This window comes from Alosa sapidissima, chromosome 10 (assembly GCF_018492685.1).
Source record: "Alosa sapidissima isolate fAloSap1 chromosome 10, fAloSap1.pri, whole genome shotgun sequence".
NCBI lineage: Eukaryota > Metazoa > Chordata > Actinopteri > Clupeiformes > Clupeidae > Alosa > Alosa sapidissima.
This window is the reverse complement of record NC_055966.1, coordinates 7174362-7197336: the sequence shown is the minus strand read 5'-3', so window position 1 is coordinate 7197336 and position 22975 is coordinate 7174362. Positions and strand designations below refer to the sequence as shown.

Genomic DNA, 22975 nt, shown 5'->3' with positions numbered 1-22975 from the left:
GCCCAGCGCTGGCACATACGTGGCCCGAGGCCAGTACAGACCTGTTTCAGTATATATACTGCATGGATGAGGTTTGTCCACTGACTCGTCTTTTTTTTCTAATTATCTCCGCAAAGTTGGTTATGTTTTCGTTCGTGGTTTGTTTATTAGTTTGCCTGTCTGTCTGACAGCAGGATTAAACAAAAACGACCTGTCAGATTTTCATGAAATTGGTGAAGGGGCCTAGCAGGGGCCCATTAAATCTGCAGCGGATCCGGATAACGGGGTGCATCCGCAAATGGGATATTGCTGTGAAGAGCTACGTAGGCTGTCTTTGTAGACTAGGAAGTTTTACAACAGAGAACATCAAAGATAAAAAAAGACAACAGAATTTTTATTTTTTATTTGTCTCATTTATTGGCAAACAATGAAGGATGTTTTCTAGTTTAAACTGGAATTCTTTGTCTCTCTCCTAATGAGGGGAAAGGTCTTTACAGTCCTACTCCATGATATGGATCATACTAAAATCTGAATGAAAAATGTGAGCTCTACTTCCTTCTGATTGTTTTTTTTTTATCAAGAACATGTTTTCCTTGTTTCACTCATTTTGAGAACTTAGCTTTCCTTTTTTCTGTGGAGTGTTTCAAGTGTTGTGGAGTTCACACTGGAACTTATATTTCACCCACCCTCTCTCCTCAACTCACCTAACTTTACCACACACATGTACACACACACACACACACACACACAGGTGCACACATAAACACGTGCTATATCTTTTTTCTCCTAAGTGCTCACACATACACCTACATACATGTACTCTCACTTGCTCTCCCACCCTCTAACACACACACACACACACAGGCTGTGGGCGGTTAGAGCTGTGTGTGTACCTACACACACACACACACACACACAGGCTGTGGGCGGTCGGAGCTGTGTGTGTACCTACCTATAAGTGGGCAGTAGTGTGTGGGATTGTGTGTGGGCTGCTGGACTCAGTCAACCGTCTGTGTGAAGAGCTTCCACCAGGGATAATATTCTCCAGGCACACTCACACACACACACACACACACACACCACTCTCATAACTCTTAACTCATCTGTCAAGGTCAAGCAAACTTTTTCCTGCTTAGAGTATGCCGAAATGTATGTTCTCAAGATTCCATGCCATTTCCATCCAATCATTTGTGATGTTTGGAAATGTAGTGGGTGTATATTCATTTTAGCAACTGTTGGTTTTTAGAATGATCTCAAATGTGTGTGTTAGAGAGAGATATATATATAGAGAGAGTGAGTGACACAGAAAGAGATGCTTATATAAATAATGTATTTAGTCACTGAAATTGTAAAGAGGTTAGTTGACATGGTAACACTCACAATGATTCAGTAGGTTGGGGAGAAGTTTAAGCGCTTATTATTTTTTCTCTCTCTCACACACACAGGAAACATCACTTCCCAGCATCCCTTGCGACCCTCGTTCATGGACTACTTCGACAAACAGGAGTCAAAGGTCAAGGCCCAGGACAAGAACACCCAGGTCAAGCGGGAGTCGTACCTCATCACTGGCATCATCTTCCCGGACAACTGGAAAGTGCCCCAGGATGGCAACTTTGAGTTTGTGAGTACTTACCCGTGTCTCAATCAGGCCACCAGCAGATTTTTCCATCAGGCTAGATAGATACTTTATTCATCCCGAGGGAAATTGTAGGCATCCAGTAGCTTATACACAGCTTAAACACAACAAACACACATATATCTCACATACATAAAAATCACTCACAGAAATAAATATGAAAAAGCATGTGAAGTGATTACAAAGGTCTGGTATGGACTGACCATGTGAGGCATTGACCATGACAAGGTGCTATGGTAGAGTGTGTGCAATGGTGGTAGTGCTTTGAAGTGAACAGTGCAGGGATTGAACAGTGCAATAACTTTGCTTGTTATTTAAGAATGTAAGCATAATAGAATTGCTGGACAAACAAGAAAAAGAACATATTTTAAAAACAATATATAAATATAACCGCAAGCGGTGATTTACGGGGTCCGAGCAAAACGAACATGAGGTAGCATAGCTTTTTAGTTTTACATATGCTTTGATTGTTTGGGCCCAATTGTTCAAAAGAAACGTGATCGGATTTCGGTTATCGGATTGGATCAAATCTTGAAAATGGCTTGTTCAAAGGGAAACAAGGATCCTGAAATTGGATTAGATCACATAATCTATTCTTGGTTTTGATCTGGATAAAACCTTCACTTTGTGTTGTTCAAAACTTTTGAGTTGGATTGGAATAAATTTGATGCATAAAATTAGGATTACCCTGTGCTGTAACGTTATAGTGTGCTAACCTCCACAACCTAATAGTATTCTAACAATACCCTATTCTAGTGTGCTAACCTCCACAACCCAACAGTATTCTAACAGTAGTATTCTAGTGCGCTAATCTCCACAACTCAATAGTATTCTAACAATACTCTATTCTACAGGACTATGCATTTGTCATGGATAAGATGAAGCGTCTGTTAATGGAAGGCAGTGTTTCCCACAGAATTGAATTGTATTTGTGGTGGTAGGTGAAGGGGGGTGGGGGTGGGTTCTGTGTTGGAGTCAATAAGATGAACAACCTATAATTATGCAGTTATACTTGCCTTGCACGACAAGTCCTGTCAAGTAGCTGTAACGTTATAGTGTGCTAACCTCCACAACCCAACAGTATTCTTAACAGTATTCTATTCTAGTATGCTAACCTCCACAACCCAGCTGAAGGAACTGTAGGGGGCGATGTGGGTCGAGGTAGTGTGAGTGTGTGGCGAGCAGGCAGAGCCTCGGTCAGAAGGCTCAATGGTATGAAGTGATGACACAGAGATGGCAGGTTTCGGTGCAACACAAGTGAACTTTATTTGAGTTTCAATTCATCTGTTCTTTTGTTCTTTACTTGTATGTGTGCTGCATCAAAGAGGAAACAAACAGAAAATGGAGTAATCAGTGAAATGGGGTAAATCAGTACAGATCCCAACTCACAAACAAACCAATTGACATTTGAACAATAAACTGAAATCATATGGCTATATAAGGTACAACTAAACAATACTTCACATCCCAAGTCAACCAACATCACCTAATCATCTCTCACATGGGACTCCAACACACCAAACCAACAAACAAAGACCTTAACTATACACATGATGGCAGAGCTACTCTACAAACTGATAAACATCACAAAAGTCATAGTGAGGGTCATTAAAGTGATGACTTACGTTAACTCAAAGACGCACACAAAGCAGGACACACTGGAGTGCTGGGTTGAGATGAACAAAAGAGTGAACTGAGGGCAAGCAAACAATTTATCCTGGTCTGAGCCCCTGCTCCGGAGCTACAGGGTTTCCCAGCAGGTAAACTGGGTGTGGTTTGGTGACAGAGCCAAACAATCCAGCAATTTCTCCACAGCACCTCCTTACACTGACAGACTTTGGAAAGATTTGCAAAGATTTGGAAAAGATTTTTGAAAGACTACAGTCTCAGACCCTCTCACATCTAAAGACAAGTAGTAGAGTTTTAAGTCACAGACTATGATTTTGCAATGACTAGGGATCTTGCAGGGTCACTATTTACAAGACTGCAACACGATTCCTTTAAATTATTACCCATCGTGCAATAGATAAACAGGAACTGAAAATGATAGTCTACTAAACTCAAAGTCGTATTTTCGTGTTTCTGCAGCATTGTTTCATGCGTGACATCCTTAACCGATACAGAGTTGTTCTGTCAAGTGGAAGAGCCGACTAAATATGTATAAGAAATGACAAATATTATAAGAATAACAAATAATTATAGGCTATAGCTGTGTCGGAGTCAATAAGAAAAACAGCCTATAATTATACAGTTACACTACAAGTCCATATTGACAAGTAGCTGTAATGTAATAGTGTGTTAACCTCCACAACCCAACAGCATTCTATTGTAGTATGCTAACATCCACAACCCAACAGTATTCTAACACTAATGCTTCAAGTGGGATTTGAACTCTCAACCTAAGGATCACCAGTACAAGGCATTATCTCTCTGAGCCACTGTCAAGCCTACATGTTGGCCAGTCACATTCACATGGTGAAAATGTGTATTGGTAAACACACAACAAGAAAAACTCTAAGCATACATTTGACAATAAAATGAAGGGCTTTCCTAAAAGAGTACACCTGAAAACTTTTTGAAATTCTGGGGCAATAAGACATTTGTAGAGAAGAATACTAATGGATGAAATATAAATATGATAGACTTTATGATGAAGGAAAAATAGTAAACAAAGAAGTTCCCCTGAATGTCATAGAGTGTCTTGGCATTGTGATTCTTGACAACTGATGAGTGTGAATGTTGATTGGCTGATGTCATTCAGGTGCTGTTCAATGGTGTGAATCTTCAATAACCAATAGCATGTGCAGCTTGATCCTGAAGTTCTAATGGGGATTCGAGCACTCAACCTAAGAAACACCAGTACAAGGCATTATCCCACTGAGCCACTAACAATGATACACATTGGGCAGTCACATTCAAATGGTGAAAATGTGTGTTGGTAAACACACAAGAAAAACTCCAAGCATACATTTGACAATAAAATGAAGGGCTTTCCTAAAAGAGTACACCTGAAATCTTTTTGAAATTCTGGGGCAATTAGACATTTGTAGAGAAGAACACTAATGGATGAAATATAAATATGATAGATTTAATGATGAAGGAAAAATAATGAACAAAGAAGTTGCCCTAAATGTCAGAGTGTCTCGGCGTTCTGACTCTTGGCAACTAATGACTGTGTATGTTGATTGCCTGATGTCATTCAGGTGCTGTTCAATCTTCAGTAACCAATAGCATGTGCAGCTTGATCCTGAAGTTCTAATGGGGATTCGAACACTCAACCTAAGAAACACCAGTACAAGGCATTATCCCACTGAGCCACTAACAATCATACACATTGGGCAGTCACATTCAAATGGTGAAAATGTGTGTTGGTAAACACACAAGAAAAACTCCAAGCATACATTTGACAATAAAATGAAGGGCTTTCCTAAAAGAGTACACCTGAAATCTTTTTGAAATTCTGGGGCAATTAGACATTTGTAGAGAAGAACACTAATGGATGAAATATAAATATGATAGACTTAATGATGAAGGAAAAATAATGAACAAAGAAGTTGCCCTAAATGTCAGAGTGTCTCGGCGTTCTGATTCTTGGCAACTAATGACTGTGTATGTTGATTGCCTGATGTCATTCAGGTGCTGTTCAATGGTGTGAATCTTCAGTAACCAATAGCATGTGCAGCTTGATCCTGAAGTTCTAACGGGGATTCGAACACTCAACCTAAGAAACACCAGTACAAGGCATTATCCCACTGAGCCACTAACAATCACACACATTGGGCAGTCACATTCACATGTGAAAATGTGTGTTGGTAAACACACAAGAAAAACTCCAAGCATACATTTGACAATAAAATGAAGGGCTTTCCTAAAAGAGTACACCTGAAATCTTTTTGAAATTCTGGGGCAATTAGACATTTGTAGAGAAGAACACTAATGGATGAAATATAAATATGATAGACTTAATGATGAAGGAAAAATAATGAACAAAGAAGTTCCCCTAAATGTCAGAATGTCTCGGCGTTCTGATTCTTGGCAACTAATGACTGTGTATGTTGATTGCCTGATGTCATTCAGGTGCTGTTCAATCTTCAGTAACCAATAGCATGTGCAGCTTGATCCTGAAGTTCTAATGGGGATTCGAACACTCAACCTAAGAAACACCAGTACAAGGCATTATCCCACTGAGCCACTAACAATCATACACATTGGGCAGTCACATTCAAATGGTGAAAATGTGTGTTGGTAAACACACAAGAAAAACTCCAAGCATACATTTGACAATAAAATGAAGGGCTTTCCTAAAAGAGTACACCTGAAATCTTTTTGAAATTCTGGGGCAATTAGACATTTGTAGAGAAGAACACTAATGGATGAAATATAAATATGATAGACTTAACGATGAAGGAAAAATAATGAACAAAGAAGTTGCCCTAAATGTCAGAGTGTCTCGGCGTTCTGATTCTTGGCAACTAATGACTGTGTATGTTGATTGCCTGATGTCATTCAGGTGCTGTTCAATGGTGTGAATCTTCAATAACCAATAGCATGTGCAGCTTGATCCTGAAGTTCTAATGGGGATTCGAACACTCAACCTAAGAAACACCAGTACAAGGCATTATCCCACTGAGCCACTAACAATGATACACATTGGGCAGTCACATTCAAATGGTGAAAATGTGTGTTGGTAAACACACAAGAAAAACTCCAAGCATACATTTGACAATAAAATGAAGGGCTTTCCTAAAACAGTACACCTGAAATCTTTTTGAAATTCTGGGGCAATTAGACATTTGTAGAGAAGAACACTAATGGATGAAATTTAAATATGATAGACTTAATGATGAAGGAAAAATAGTGAACAAAGAAGTTCCCCTAAATGTCAGAGTGTCTCGGCGTTCTGATTCTTGGCAACTAATGACTGTGTATGTTGATTGCCTGATTTCATTCAGGTGCTGTTCAATGGTGTGAATCTTCAATAACCAATAGTATTCGAGCTAGAGCCTAAAGCACTACCAGGGATTCGAACTCTCAACCTAACAAACATCAGCACTAGGCATTATCCCACTGAGCCACTGACAATCCTACATATTTGGCAGTCACATTCACATGGTGAAAAGGTGTGTTGGCAAACACACAACATCAAGAAAATTCCTAGCATACATTTGACAATAGAATTAAGGGCTTTATAAAAAAGAGTACAGATCTGAAAATGTGCACTGTTAATGGTATCCACATAATGATGGTTGTATGGTTGTTCACCAAGGAAAAAAAATTACTCATATAGGAATATAGGTGATATAGGAGAAATGGGCTGAGTGGTCGAACTTTATTGGTCTATATCTCTGAAATGGAAAAACATATCCAAATTATTTTGATAACTTTTGTGAGGCTTTGTCTAAACATTGTCTGTGAGAATTTTGGTGAAGATTTGATAATTTTTGAAGTATGTGAAACTTTTTATGATGTTTGGCTTTTCTCTGAAATTGTGGCAAAAGTAAACATTTTTAGAGCATAAGACCAGGGTGAAAAAGATGCATCTGAATGTAGAGATTAATATCATGAAAGAATTTTGAGTCTAGGTCAATCTGGTAAGGAGAAATAAGCATTTTTGACAAGAGCGCCACCTTTGGGTGCAGTACCCCAAATTTTGGGTTATGGGTAGTGGGGGGTACTGGTAACAATACTTGAAAATGTTTAGTTTCTAGGACTTACGGTTTATAGGAATATAGGTGATCTAGGAAAAATGGCCTAAGTGGTCTAACTTTATTAGCCTATATCTCTGAAATGGAACAAAATATCAAAATTCTGATCCATAACTTTTGTGAGGCTTGGTCTAAACATTGTCTGTGAGAATTTTGGTGAAGATTTGATTATTTTTGAAGAGTGTGAAACTTTTTATAATGTTTGGCTTTTCCATGAAATTGTGTCAAAAATAAACATTTTTAGACCATAAGACCAGGGCCAAAAAGATGCATCTGAGTTTAGAGATTAATATTATGAAAGAATTTTGAGTCTAGGTCAATCTGGTAAGGAGAAATTAGCATAATTAACTTTTTTTTCCAACAGCGCCACCTTTGGGTGCAGTACCCCAAATTTTGGGTTATGGGCAGAGGGGGGTACTGGTAACCATACCTGAAAATTTGAAGAGTTTTGGAGTTACGGTTTAGGCAGCAGTATGACTTTTACAGAATTTTGGCCAAAAATGAACGGTACAGAAACAATAGGGGTCCTGCAGCTACGCAGCTCGGACCCCTAATAAAAACAGTATGGTATGGTATGTCTGTCTCTCACATAGTGCATGATGAATGATGATGATGATGATGATAAAAGGAATGGAACTAAATCAGATGGGATATATATTTACCTCCAGGAATAGTTCATTGTGGTTTGATTGGTTATGATTAAAAGCCTGGCAAAAATTAAACAGAATAGACAAACACAACAAGTACAATACAAAAAGAATAGATATGTATATTCATAATTCTTAGTAATTATTTTATGTTTTGATTTATAAGTAGCAATCTTTATACCAGCTTTGTATAACCCCTGGCAAACATGATTTAATCACCGCTCATTCAGCTCATTCAGCTGTTTTATTTTTTAGAAAACAAATCACAGAAGTTCCTCAAAACTATTTTTCTGTAACAGATGACCGTTCTAGCTTTGTGAAGCACAGCTTAAGAAATTAGCAAAAATGTAGTAATTTAAGGCAATTTAGACATCTTCCAAGAGTGATGATTCCATAATTTCTGCCTGGGGTTGTATATATTGTAGTGCTGGGTAGTTGGGGTGTTATGTAGGTGATGGTTATGTGGTTGCTCTTCAGTCAAGTGATTTGGTTTAGTTTGTTTAGTTTAGCAGTGTGTGTAGGCACACTGTGGACAGTGCTATCTCTGAGGCCTCTGGTGTTTCTCCCACTTTAGCCATCTCTCTCTTTCTCTCCCTTTCTTTTCTCACCCTCTCTTTCCCTTCCTCTCTCATCTCCCTATCTTTTTTGCTCTTTGCCTCAGGTCTACCTCTTTCTTTCACTCTTTGTCTATCCATCTCTCTCTCTCTCTCTCTCTCTCTCTCTCCTCCTCTTCTGGCTCAAAACAGATACATTGAGCCTGTAATGCCTTCAAAAGTACAGCCAAGAGCAAGTCTAGAACTCTGTTCTGTGCTACCCAGAGGCTAAGGTTAAAGAGGTTTCTGAGGAGCCTGCTGTGGTGCCAGTCCAGATGGACGAAGCCTCTGGGTCAGGACTGGCACCAGGTTGGGGAACCAGTGCCAGATCCATTTTAGTCTGGGAGAGATTCCACAGCATACAGAGCAGCTGTAGAGCTCTATGAACATCCTACAGAATCACAGAATCTCATCAACAACATGGAATAGAATAGTAAAGAGTGGCATTCTCCTAATGAGTTCAAAATAAATCAAATGAGTGTTCTACTCACTGTGTCTCTGATTAAATTGGAAATGGAACAACAAAGTGTTTAGCCATTTTAAAGACTCTCAGTCTGTCTCCACTCAAAGCATGATGGGATGCATGTGAGCTTGTTTGATCATTTGTGATTGTCTTTGGTTTACATTTCACACACACACACACACACACACACACACACACACACACACACACACATACGGACACAGATACAGATATACACACACACACACACACACACACACACTGAACAAACACTTGCATATCAAAGCAGCCGTAGCAGACCAGTGTGCATGCATGATAAAAGGCAGCTGCACATCAGTCCACCAGAAGCCAGTCGTTTGTGTTCATCGATGCAAGGGGAGTCTGGGGAGCACGTGCGTGGTGGCCATCTTTCCTCCCACGACCCGAGACGCCATGCGTGAAGGATCAGCACTAATCTGAGAAAGATCCCTCTCAGAGCCGTGCGTCTGACAGGGGCCTGAGCAGCGCTCAAGGACACTCAGAACCCTGGTCCAGTCACTGGGGGGGGGGGGGGGGGGGGGGGGGCTGCTGAGTGTGAAACAGACAACGACAAACTTCAGAGAGAGGAAGACAGAGATGGAGGGAGACCGAGGGAAAGAGAGAGAGAGAGAGGGGGGGGGGACGGTGGGAGAGAGAGGGAAACAGAGAGAGAAGAATTTAAAAACACTAGTTAATTGAACCAGTTTTCAAACTTCTGCAAGCTGCAACTGCAAGCACATACTGCATTAGATTATCCAAATCCTCATGATGAATTAGAATTTCCAATAAAGACATATCAACCTATCAAGTCCTTTTTCGAGAGAGAAAGAGAAGACTGGAAGAGAGGAGGGGAAGATGGATGGACAGAGAACGATGGAGAAAAGATTGGTGAGAGAGAAAGAATGACAGAAGGAAATGTGAGACAAGGAGAAGGAGTCCATGCGAGACAAACTGGAGGCTGTGTCAGCTTTTGTCTGTCCAGAGATGTGGTGTAACACAGGAGCCTGACCACACCCCAACCTCATCACGACACCAATCCACAGAGACCTGTGCTGCCATGGGAAGGCCTCATTTCATATAGGAAGTGCTACCAAAATAGAACCAAACACCCTCTTCACTGATGTCTGAAAGGTGCCACGGCTGATTTCCGAAAGAGCTAAATTTGATTTACTGGTGCTTCAAAGTGGTGTCCCAGTTTCGAAATTAGACCAAGCATATCCTAAAATATTTTTCTTGGTTTTTATAGCATTTTTATAAGACAAGGCTTCATTTTTGGGTTCCTTTCAAAGACCTCAATCCCAGGTGTGCCTTGTGCGTGTGTGTGTGTGTGTAATATAGAGCCTTCTTGGATTGCTTCTCCGTAAAGCAGACACCTCCACTTTGTTCTAACCAAATTGGTGAAATGAGAAACTGTCAGCTCCGGTTAGCACGGCTGCCACCGCGCCCCGCGCTGTCTGGCCTGAGCTGGGCAGCCTTGGCTCTCTGAGCTCCCCCGGCTATTAAATTAGCCTGAAGTGGGGCGGTCGGGGAACTCACTCCTCTCCGCTGTGGGGGAGCGGAGGCCAGTAATTGGTGCATATCCGAGGAACGCGCGTCGCACCGGGACCTAGCTGCGGTCCGTCATCTGAAAATAACCCCCCCCCCCCCCCTCAACACACCCCTTCTCTTGCAGACACTGCCTTCCTCCCTCCTCCTCCTCCAAAAACAATCTCTTCATTATCCCTGGGCCTGCTGTCAAGTGCTGGCTCTCTCTCGGCCTCTGCCCACTCTCCAATCATCCATTCCTCTCCTCTCCTCTCCTCTCCTCTCGTCCCCGTGCCTAATTATCAGTGCCATCATGGGTGCTGAGGGCTGGAGAGAGGCTGGTAAGGAGGAAGGGAGGCTGTCAAGTAGCGAGCGCAGAGAGAGAGGAGGGTGAAGTGGGGGCGGGAGAGGTGGAGAGAGGAAGGAGAGAGAGGCTGCATCTTAGCAAAACATGCATGTTAAATCTATATTATAATGTGTACTCCATATAGACCCTTTCAACAATAAAAACAAAAACAATGCTTGAATGTTCTATTTGGGCCCCAATCTACTTCCTCTGCATTAAGATAACATATGGAATGTTAAAAAGGAAGTCTTGTGGGGCCAACTATGATGCTGATAATGGAACGCTCTTGAAAGGGTCTATAGTCTCAAACTTGAAGCTTTGGCAGGAGACTTCATTCATTCATGCCAATAAAGCATTATTTGACTTGTTTTGATTCGAGAGAGAGAGAGAGAGAGAGAGAGAGAGAGAGAGAGAGAGATTTACTGAGAACCCAAGGAAAGAAAAGAGTAAGAGAGACAGAAAGAAGGCAGCGTTATATAGCATGTGCAGTGATGGACTACCAGAGACAGAATGGGAACAAAAATATCAGCAATGTGCTCCGCTGCTTCTGAGCCCTTGACAGAGTGTCACCATAATGAACAGACGCCATATGGCCAGACAGATGGAGAATGCCTGTCAGTCAGCCTGCCTCACTCACAACACAAACTCAAAAATGCAACCTGGTTAGAACTCCTCCAAGTCTGCCAGCCAACACCAAATGACAGCGTGTAATACAGAGTGCCTCTTGCACTGTTATCACCTACCATTGGGCACAGCGTGACGTGCTAATTATCAGTAAGCTAAACCGTGTGCAGCACCTGCAAAGAGCTGATAACGGACGACATGCTTGTGTACTAACCACAACCCCAACTGTCACTCTGGCCAGAGATGTGTAATTATAGTCTGGCAGTTAACACTAGACTACTGTGTTATGACGTTTACCCACTCCTATTGGAGTTGCAGTGGCTTTTAAGTACCAGCCTCTTTTACACACACACACACCAAACTTTCACACACACACACACACACACACACACACACCACATACAGTACTGTGATGGTCCACTGGCTCTGCTTTACTTGAGTTGTGATTCTCATGCATCACGTGTGCTGCCATAGTTACTAAGAGCTGACCTGCTGATGTTTGCATTGCACCTAAGGGGGCTGAGCAAATGGCCTCTGTTGCCTCTCTCTCTCTCTCTCTCTCTCTCTCTCTCTCTCTCTCTCTCTCTCTCTCTTCCTCTCCCCCTCCTCTCTCTCTCCCTCTGTGAGATAGCTGAGAGGTGTGTTGCTGCATCAGTGTTTGCAGAGGAGTTGTGGGGCCATGCTATTGACTCACCTTCATAAAGCCTGCCATTATCGTCCGAGAGTGGCACTCCCATTCTGACCCTTGTGCTTAGGATGGGCACACACACACACACACACACACCACACACACCTTAGAAGCTGTGAAGAGATGATCAGAGGGGAGTTGCTTTGTTGTTGAGACAGTAATTGTAGATGAAATGAAGTGTGTGTTGCGTTATGTTTGGGTCTATCCTAGTCTGTGCTATGGTGGAAGGTGTCATCTGAAGCAGTGCCTTTATAGTGTGTGTTGGACTTGTTCTGTTGCCTTAACTTCATGCTGTGTAGTGTATATGAACACCCCATCTCGGATCAAAAAGGTCTTCAAAATGTTCTAGCCAGAAAATGTGTCATCAGGAGTTGATTCTTTTTGCACAATTTCTATTTGCTGTAAGCCTCACAGGTGTTCAGAGATTTAAGGAGTTCTGCTCATGGTGTGTGTGTGTGTGTGTGTGTGTGCCTGTGTGTGTGTGCCTGTGTGTGTGTGCCTGTGTGTGTGAAGTGGACCTTACTGCCCGTCCGAATGAATAAAATCCACTCTCAATCAAACTTGACCTTCATCCAAACACTATTTGCCTTTACGAATCCAAGAAGGGCCTTGACTCCGTCCTTTCTCTCAGAAAAGGTCAGAATTAAAATGCTACTGTTTTTTAATCCACATGCCTCTTTAATATTCCCTACCATATTCAGGGAGGATTCCAGCCTCCATGTTGTCATTTCACAAAAACAGACATTATTTTGTCTCTCTTGACATGGTGGACATTAGTGCTGTGCCACCACATACTCGTTGACACAATGTTGTAATTTAGTTTCTTTGCAGTTGCTCATAGTTGTCTGGTCTAAGGTGTTTCTTGTGGTGTAGTGTCTGCCTCGATGTGTGGATATTCATTATTGATGAGCATTTTGACCTTTCCCTAATGGCCTGGTGTTGATGTTTCCTCCCTATGCTCAGTCTTCACAAGTCGGTTTTCTCTGCAGTTTGAGGCATAAATGGTGACTTGAGCAGAGTGACATGTTTGTACCTCTAGCTGAATTCGCCTTACAGAGCCTGTGTGTGTGTGTGTGTCTGTGTGTGTCTGTGTGTGTGAATACAACATGAATCTGCCATGGCTCGGCGCCTGCCGGAGTTGGATCAAACGGCTAATAATTCAGGTGGGAAAGGAGCGAGGAGCAGGCCAACGCAGATGCACGCAGGCTGATAAATGCCAAATCAAAAGGCGTTTGATTCCAGCACTTCGCCTGCAGTGGCTTGGGATGCACGCGGGCGTGTTTGGCCCAATTACCAGAATATGCACAGAACTGGCTCTCCACTTAAGCGAAATGACTCTGGCGATGTGCGGCAGGGATTGATGATGGCAGAGTGAGGGTGCGTGTGTGTGTGTGTGTGTGTGTGTGTGTGTGTGTGTGTGTGTGTGTGCATGTGCATGACGGTGTGTGAGTGTGAGTGCAAGCATGTTTCTTATCTCTGCCTTCTCCTGTCTGCTGCGCTGCTGCTGCCGTACCGACGGTGAGAGAGCCCGGCCGTGCGAGCAATGGAAATGAAAGTGGCGGTTTCCTAGGGAACAGCAGCGCACATTGTCATGAGTCTTCTCCCAGTGGGTATCGTGCAAATGAATCTGTGCCACTCTAGTCACAATGCGTACCCACATTCTGATAACACTCCCTGATTTGTCCTTTTGACAAAATCCTGCATTGAAATATCAGCATGAATATGGGTGTGTGGGTTTGGCTTTATGTGGGGGGGGGGGGGGGGAATGCCGCTGCTGACATGTGCAGGAGATGGTGGGTCAGAGCCAAGGATCTCTGGGTATCACCATATTAATGGGATGTCAGAAATCACTCAGCACTGAAGGGCAGAGAAGTCAATAAGCCAAGAAAAGACTTCAGGTAGGGCAGAGGGCTGTGTGCGCTGCTGTCGCAGATTTATGTCTTTCACCTTGTAAAAAATGGATCCTTTGGGGACCCGTGCGGGCACACACCTGCGGCATCTCAATTCTGAGGGAGACCTAATCAAAATGGCCGCCCAGGAATAGGAAGGCATGTATAATATAAGTATAAGTATATATACAGTACTCTTTTGATCCCGTGAGGGAAATTTGGTCTCTGCATTTATCCCAATCCGTGAATTAGTGAAACACGCACAGCACACAGTGTACACACAGTGAGGTGAAGCACACACTAATCCCGGCGCAGTGAGCTGCCTGCATCAACAGCGGCGCTCGGGGAACAGTGAGGGGTTAGGTGCCTTGCTCAAGGGCACTTCAGCCATGCCTACTGGTCGGGGTTCGAACTGGCAACCCTCCGGTTACAGGTCCGAAGTGCTAACCATAAGGCCACGGCTGCCCATGTGATGAAGACATGCTGCGGGCGTCTAAGATGGGTGAGAATGAGAGATGAGGACGCACTCTGGCTACCCGAGGAAGAGGAGGGAGCGTGAGGAAACGCCGTGGGTACCTTCAGGGCCATGCCTTCCTGCCGCCCCTCTACAAAAGCTCAGAGTCGCTCAGACAGACAGCTTTTAATGGCTTATTGATCCAGGGGGCTCATCAAGGTGTTGTTTGAGGCAGCTAATTCTGTTTTCTTTGTCTTGTCTTGCCTGGTGTCTGCCTGGTGGGGCCGGTGAGCCAAAAGGTAAGTGAATCAGATCCGCCTCTGATCCGCTGCTGGACCCTGGCCAGTGGAGGGCCCCGTCCAAATCATAGCTGTTCCCCAGGCATCTCCTATCTGGGTAGATCTGAATGCTGCAGTGCTCTGGCTTTAACAAGGCCACAGGTCATTAGAACCTGTCGTATGAGCGTTCCTGCTCATCATTATTCTAATGTTCTGTGTAAATCATTAAATGGAGGTTAATTATTCAATGGGGGCCGATGGGAGCAGGGAGTTTGTGCAGTTGAGTGCGTTCAGGTTTGTGCACCAAATGAAGCCTTATATTCAGCGTACTCTAACTCTGTGGACGAGACCTTTTGGGTCTTGGCGCCACAGATGACCCCACTCTCCCGCCTCAGGGCCTCTCAGGGGACGCAGTCGGGAATGTCAGCCTTGCTTATGCTCACTTCATCCCCACCTGAGTGTCCACTCACTGCAAGATGAGTTGTGGAAAGTCACATGCATGCAGGCACATAGTGTGTTAACAATGAATGATTTATGTGAGGGTGAGAGACAGGGGACCGTCGCTTGACTCCAAATGGTGGTCCCTGAGTGATGCAGGATTTCAGACTGGCTGGTCTGAGGTCTGTGTGAGGTGAAGCCGTCTGTCACTGTGTGAACGGCCGGGTGCTCTGCGCTCGAGCGGTCACTCTTACTACTTAACGAGTGAGGCAGAAGCAAGGGTCATCTCTGGAGTTGCAGACTGCGTGTTAAACTCGAGGCGTCTCGAGGCGTCTCGAGGCGTTTAGTGTGTTGGACAGGCAAACGGTCACAATCTCCGATGAAGTACATGCTGTCATCTCTCTAGCGTGCTGATGTGTGCATCTGTTTTGGTGTGTGTGTCTCCGCTCGAGTATGTTTATACAGTATGTGTACATGGGTTTCTGGTTTCATGTGTGGTATGTGTGGGGTGTTTGGGTTTATTTGTGGTATTTGTGGGGTATTTGGGTTTATTTGTGGTATGTGTGGGGTATTTGGGTTTATTTGTGGAATGTGTGGGGTATTTGGGTTTATGTGTGGTATGTGTGGGGTATTTGGGCTTTATTTGTTTCTGTGCATGTGTCTGTGGGTGTATCTGTCTTTCTCTATAGACCATGTACTGTAGGTATGTATGTGTGCATGTGAATGCTTGTGTGTCTATTCATCTGTGTGAATGTGTGTCTATATGGTCTGCCTGTGTGTATATCTGTCTGTCTGTGTGTTTGTCTATGCATTTCTCTGTCTCAGCAGCAGGCAGCAGGAAGGCACTATGAAGGCAGGGCTTGCTACAGTATGTCGTGTGATGTGGTGAAGTAATTGAAGGCAATCCTGAGCAGCGGCTTGTCTGCATGTTAAAGAGCCTGGCCCTGATGAAACCGACAGGTCTCTCACTGGAGCGTGCTCAGTCCATTAGCAACGGTCATGTGACCTGAGACAGCTGCACCTCAGAGGAGGGCAGAGGAGAGGAGGTGTGGGGAGAGGGGGTGTGAGGAGCGGATATGTGTTTTAAAGGTGCCAGTACTTGTGTGGACTGAGTGAAGGATTCTGTGATGTGTGTTTGGTGTCCTGAAGGGTCCTGCAAGATCCTGCTTGGCATGGTCATCAGCCCAGTATTGGGAGCGTTTTGTCACAGTGAAAATGTGTATTTTCAAGACATCATCATCATCCACTTGACTGGACAATTGGTCTCCGATTAAACAAAAGCAGTCATGTGACTGCAATCCTGCATCTGAGGAGGGCGGGAGTCGTTTTTTTTTTATCAAAATGTGTAGCAGATGTTGTTGATGTGCTTTTCTCATGCAATACATATGCAGCCCATCAGGGGATGGGCAGGTACCTGAGATGGAGAGAGCTGAAGCGTGGGAGAGAGGCACAGAAACACAGAGAACGCTCTGCTGCTCCCAGACTGCTGTGTGGACGTTTAATCTAGACAGACAGGCCAGGTGTGGGCGGTTACCTTCGCTTCCTCCAAATCCAGTCAGAATGGCAGGGAGTGGATAGAGGGCAACAGCATGTCTGAGTTAAATAGGTAAAACCCACATCTGCTGGACTTCAAACAAAGAGTAAACCCAATATGTTTTAAGCATAAAGCAGCTGATAGTATATCCTGTTTAGTAAATAATCATGCAAAATGTGCAAACAAAATGTATTAAATGATAAAAAATAAGTTCTGATTCCATTCAAAATAAAGGCAAAACTCATTAGTGATAATAAACTAAATCAATTGATATTATTTACTAAAAGATGTATCTACCTGTTTGTCTGCCTATCTTATCTCTTCAGCCATGAGTCTGCTTGTCTGTCTTTCTGTGTGTGTGATCTGATGTTCAGCGTCCATCAAGTAAGGGATAATGTATAGAACGCCGGTCATTATGGGGAAAATAAGTCCCGACAGGGCGAACCGGACCCCGACGCGCCAGAGGAGGGGTCTTGTTTCGCCCTGAAGGGACCTATTTTCCCATAATGACCGGCGTTCTATACATTATCCCGCTTATTATACGGCTACTTGCCAAAACAAAAAAATAAACTCCACGATATGTCTCTTTACACTTATTTGCCGTTACCGTTTTGTCGTGGCTTTTGCTGAGAAACAAATACTGTAGTTCGCAACACACGCTGAACTTGAATCAAACATTCTTTAGAACGCAGCTGATCAACTGTCTGCTTTCCCTTTTGAATGAAGTTTCAATGCAAGAAGTGACCGGAATACTTGCGGAGTGATATGATCAGCAGCACAAAACCCGTTGCCATTGACAGCGGTAATTATATGTTTGCAGCGATAATTACATGAATTTATTTTACCGTAGAATGTTGGGAAATCCCATTCAAGTCAATGGAGTGTTCTACTAGCATTGTGAAGAGTCGTATAATAAACAGTAATATTGCTGTCTATAAATAATGCAAACACAAAACAAGAACATCCAAACTATGTACAGAATTAACAATGTCCTCTTTTTGCCAGACGATGCAGACATCTGGCCTACAGATCCTTTGTAAGATGGTGCTGGGATTATTTAGGGAAAAAGGTCTGAGTTGTTGTTTCGGCTTGTGTTGTCCTGGGGATCCGAAGGGACAACACACAAAAGACATTTGTTGGCTGTGATGATTCTATTACATTGCTCTTTGATTGCGCTGGGTCATAGGTGGAGCCATCAGGTGTTATTGTGGAGATGTCGCTTTCATCCTCCTCCTCCTCTTGATCAACCTGAGGTCTTCTAGCTGGCCTTGGATGAACAGGCTTGACGGGAGTAGAGGTAGCAGGCCCTCATGCCCATGGTGTATCCGAAGTGCTTGTATCAATACTCATACTTTTCATGAAGTATTCTGTTACTTAACTGTCAAGTTACAAGATACTAATAGTACACAGGACATTCACTATCTCACACAAAACTGTACTGGCACAATGGAAACAAAAATATTTTAGTGACTGTGGTAAGGTGTATGATGTACTAAGTAGCACACCCACATGAAGACATTCAGTAATATCAATTCTATCTGTTATGCAATCTGTTATGCTCTTTCTGATTCGCTTGTTTTTCTGTGTATTTTTTTTCATTGGCTAATGCGGCCAATGGAGGTAGAAGATCATTTTCACGTGCAGCATGCATATGCAACTGTTTTCATCTTCTCATTTCACCACGTGGACAGTTAACAAGTGACTCTCTTACTCTTCCATTGACTTCCATTGTATTAAAAGAGCACCACATGTGGTGCAAAGTGGTACTGCAGATAAAGTACAAATTCAGTGGATTTATAGACAATATTTGTAAAAGATTTTATCTCAATGAAGAAACTCAGCAACAAGCCCACATTTTGGGCAGATGATCCTCACATACAGAATGATATATGGTAAAATTTTAAAAAATCCTGTTAACTGTCCACGTGGTGAAATTAGAAGATGAAAACGGGCTTTTTGAAAATCAAGCCCAATTTAATAAAAATGCTCTGACAATATGATAATGTTAACAACCAAAGTTAATGCATGGACAGGACCTTATAATCCATACATGAGTGGGAAAAAAATCTGATGAATTTGTGTCACATACTTTTTGAATGACAAGCCCTCAAAGGTGGTGATGTTTTTTCACATAATGAATTTATAGCCATTTTCAGAGCTTTGCAGAGAATTACATAAGATACACCTGATTTGATTGGATTGTTTAATTCAACAGGAAAATGTACTTCTATTCACATAGTTTCACTAATGTGTGTGAAATACCAAAAGAGCCAATAATGTTGGAAGTTGAACAAAAAGGATTGTTCACCACAATGCTTAAAATGACTTGAAACTTCAAAGGGCTGTAGTTTTGGAACCATTAGTGATACAGATATACTATTTAAGATGTATGCATAGGTTTGGTCTACAAACTCCTGTGATTTTTTTCAGATTTTTTGGGAGAGGGTGACCTGCCAGCTACTGGGTGATTTGACACGGAATGACCCAGAAGCCAAAAGTTGGGAGTGGCATCTTGTGCTATCAGAAAGGTAGAATAGAGCATGTATAGTATGCCTGCTGCTCAGCGCTCTCTGTCCAAAGGTTCAGCTATAGTCAGCCTTGAAGTCCAATGCCCGTCATTGTGAGCAGGTCATGTACTTGAAGATTTGGAGTCCTATGGCCGTCACTGTGAGCAGGTCATATAGATTTGGAGTCTTATGGCCGTCACTGTGAGCAGGTCATGTAGATTTGGAGTCCTACAGTGTGGTCATCACTGTGAGCAGGTCATATAGATTTGGAGTCCTATGGCTGTCACTGTGAGCAGGTCATATAGATTTGGAGTCCTATGGCTGTCACTGTGAGCAGGTCATATAGATTTGGAGTCCTATGGTCATCACTGTGAGCAGGTCATATAGATTTGGAGTCCTACAGTGTGGTCATCACTGTGAGCAGGTCATATAGATTTGGAGTCGTATGGCTGTCACTGTGAGCAAGTCATATAGATTTGGAGTCCTATGGTCATCACTGTGAGCAGGTCATATAGATTTGGAGTCCTATGGCTGTCACTGTGAGCAGGTCATATAGATTTGGAGTCCTATGGCTGTCACTGTGAGCAGGTCATATAGGGCTGTGCTCACCTTCGGTCCCTTCTCTGTCCTGCTGTCGACTGGGCTGGTCATCTGCTTCTGGTGTGGAGTGTATGGGAGCTGACAGCTCCTTATTGCCTTTGTTTAGAGCTCTATCTCCTCGCCCCGCTCCTCTCCGCTCCTCTCCTGACCTTATTTATCATCCCCTCCCCCCGGGCCGTCCAGTCAGACTCCGCCGCTCTGATCGCCTCCCTCCCAGTGACTCGCTGTAAATCACCGCCATAGTCGAGCGCGTCCGTGCGCCGCGCTCCCTGCCCTCAGACAGCGTCCCGGTGACGGCAGCCTCTGATTAATGCACTCGTCTGTGCTCCATTCTTTTGTTCTTTCTCCCACTAGCTGCCAGGTGCAATTTGTTTTCCTCCCAAACTTCATGGATGGTGTGTTTTGCCTTTCTTTATGGCTCTGTTGAATTACAGTGACAATGAGCACTTTCTCTGGCAGGAAGTAATGATGGCAGGCATTTGGTGTGCCTTTGCCAAGGAGATAAGACATGATGAGGACTGAATGGCAGAAATGGTTGCAGCCATATATATATATATATAGCCACAATAGTAATTTCATATAGCCTACATGCATTCATGCGTTTATAAGTATCCAGCTACATTTAATAAGTTCAGTTAAACTGAACTTATTAAATGTAGCTGGATACTTATGAATTCATGTATATTTGTGAAATAAACCAGTAAAACAGTGCCATGGGATGGAATATATAACATTGATACCCAACTTCTGTCATAGCTCATATTTTTAAAAGAAACCAGTGAAAACTATCCTGACAAACAATAAGCAGCATTTTAATGCATCAAGTGATGGGCTAACTATCATTAACATCCAACTTCAGTCGTATTTCATATTTGTAAAACAAACCACAGTGAAACATACTGACAAACAATAAGCAGCATTGTAATTTGTAATGCCTCAATGTTCCGTACAAAAGTGACCGAGACTTTACTCCTTTGACTTGTAGTGCCACTTAACAGTAGGCTATCATTACCGAAATGCATTCATTGCACAGTAAACACTTCGGTTTATGACTTGATGTTGACGGCAATGTAAACAGTCAGTCCTTTCGGACTGGAACTGCCGTTTTCATCATCAATTTTCTGTTTCAGAGACAGACATGGTTAACAAATCATTAACATTAGGAGTACTGCTGCCAACGCGGGAATTCCTGTGTTATGGGTGAGTTCGTAAATTGCCACACTGAAACTTTTTAATCGTGCGTTATTCTATTTTCAGAGTGTTAGATTGAATTTATGAATGCACCCTATCTGACAGCCCAGTGTGACAGGCGCGAGCCACGCGACATTGTTTATTTTTGTAGCCAATCACTGCTTATTTTATTGATTATAGCATAGTCATGAAAGCCAGAGTTGAAGGCAGTTTGCGGGCGGGCCGCAGGTAAAATTCAACGGGCCGCTAGTTGAATAGCCCTGTAGTATTGTATTCAGCGCTGTGCCAAACCAACAGGGGGAGGAGTTGCCCAATAGTTGTATTCACCCAGAGCTGTAAGTGATAACATTGACTCCTAATTACAGCCTGGGCTGTGTGTTTGTTTACCCAACGCCGTGGGGAATCCAGCTGAGTCGATGGAAGACAGGGTCTATTCTCTGTGATATTTTCAAAAAGCTCATTAGGGTAATGATAATCATTAAATATCTTTGCGTCCAAGCAGCCAGTCCATTTCCCTGTCGGTAGAATGGCATCACACATCGCCAGATCAATCAGGGAGGTCTCTGTGGAATGGGCTTATCAGCCTAATGGTGGCCACGTGTTGTGGGGGAATCGATCACAGCAACTTGTCACACAATTATCAGCGTGTCTTTCCTAGAACTGCAGGCATGTGTGGGTTTCATGGACGGGTATAGGGAGTGAACTTATAGGAGTGTGAGGTGAACTGTGTACTACCCCTGTCCTCAGATAGCTACTCAGGAGCAAAGCATCGCTGCAGAGAGCAAAAACCACACCACGGTCTACAGAAGTTCATCCTGCTTGAACGGATGATGTCTTAAATTTTTGGAGAAAATATTTGAGCATTGAACTTTTTTTTTAATGATTTTTTGCCTCTAGCATTGTTGTGGCAAAGAATGGCATTCTATTTGACTCTCTCTCATTTTCTCTCTCTCTCACACACACACACACACACAAACACACACACACAGTAATTGAATTCCATTATACTGTCCAACATCCTCCTGCTCACCAATATGACACATAATGACACAAAGGTCTGTGTAGGTAGTCAGATAAATTCTCAGCAAATACTGCAGTTAGATGTCAATTTGGCCACTACCTTGAAGTCTCTCCATGCACGCTGAGGTGTTATCTGGTATTGTTATAGCATGGATGTGTGTCTGAGGAGGATATTAGTTCTGGCAACAGATATACAGTGAAATGCAGAGTGGAGGTGGAGGTTGGGGTGGGGGTGGGAAAATAGGAAGTCGCATCTCCGCCTCTGATGAGATGCATCTCAGTCTTAACGAAAGCTTAAGTGCTTGCAGATGAATAACTAGGACCTGCATGAATCTCAAATGCCTCCACTCTTGTATGGTTGGAGGAAGAGGGGATTAGAGTTGGAGTGGGAAGACCACAGAACTCAGGCTTGTGAAAAGTAATAAATCTGAGTGCGAGTCAGCGGCCTCTAATTGTTTTGCTCTGTCTCTATCAGCAGGAGCACATGGCCTGAGGCTTCTGGAAGGTGCTGTGAGTGTGTGTGTGTGTGTGTGTGTGGGGGGGGTAGAGAAAATGCATGGAAAATGAAAAGAAAATGCATCACTGTGTGTGAGTGTGTTTGTGGGGCTGGGGGGATGACGTGGATGCAGACACAGCTCAGGCCTGTTCTGAGTGGAATCACACCTGGCAGCTCATTAAATCAATGAGGAGGATCAGTGTCTGGATGAATGAGGAGATCCACATACTGAGCCATCTGAACATGGTCGAACACCTTTACCTCCCATGCTACCAACAGCTTCTTATTGGAACATTTAAATGCTTCACTAATGAGCCTCTTTCACCTTATGTCTTATACACAGTG

At 43.2% G+C, this 22975-nt stretch overlaps 1 protein-coding gene across 2 annotated transcripts in view; it reads left to right on the top strand.

Moving 5' to 3' along the window:
• Nucleotides 1–22975, top strand: part of LOC121720760 (serine/threonine-protein kinase 3-like) — a 90562-nt gene that overhangs the window by 57862 nt on the left and 9725 nt on the right. The window contains exons 10-11 of one of the 2 annotated variants that reach the window (XM_042107161.1): nucleotides 1425–1600; nucleotides 8629–8745. In XM_042107161.1, the coding sequence (XP_041963095.1) occupies nucleotides 1425–1600; nucleotides 8629–8730 (278 nt within the window). In that variant the 3' untranslated portion in view covers nucleotides 8731–8745. Of the gene's footprint in view, nucleotides 1–1424; nucleotides 1601–8628; nucleotides 8746–22975 lie in introns of those variants that run through there. The other variant, XM_042107160.1, reaches the window with a different exon arrangement.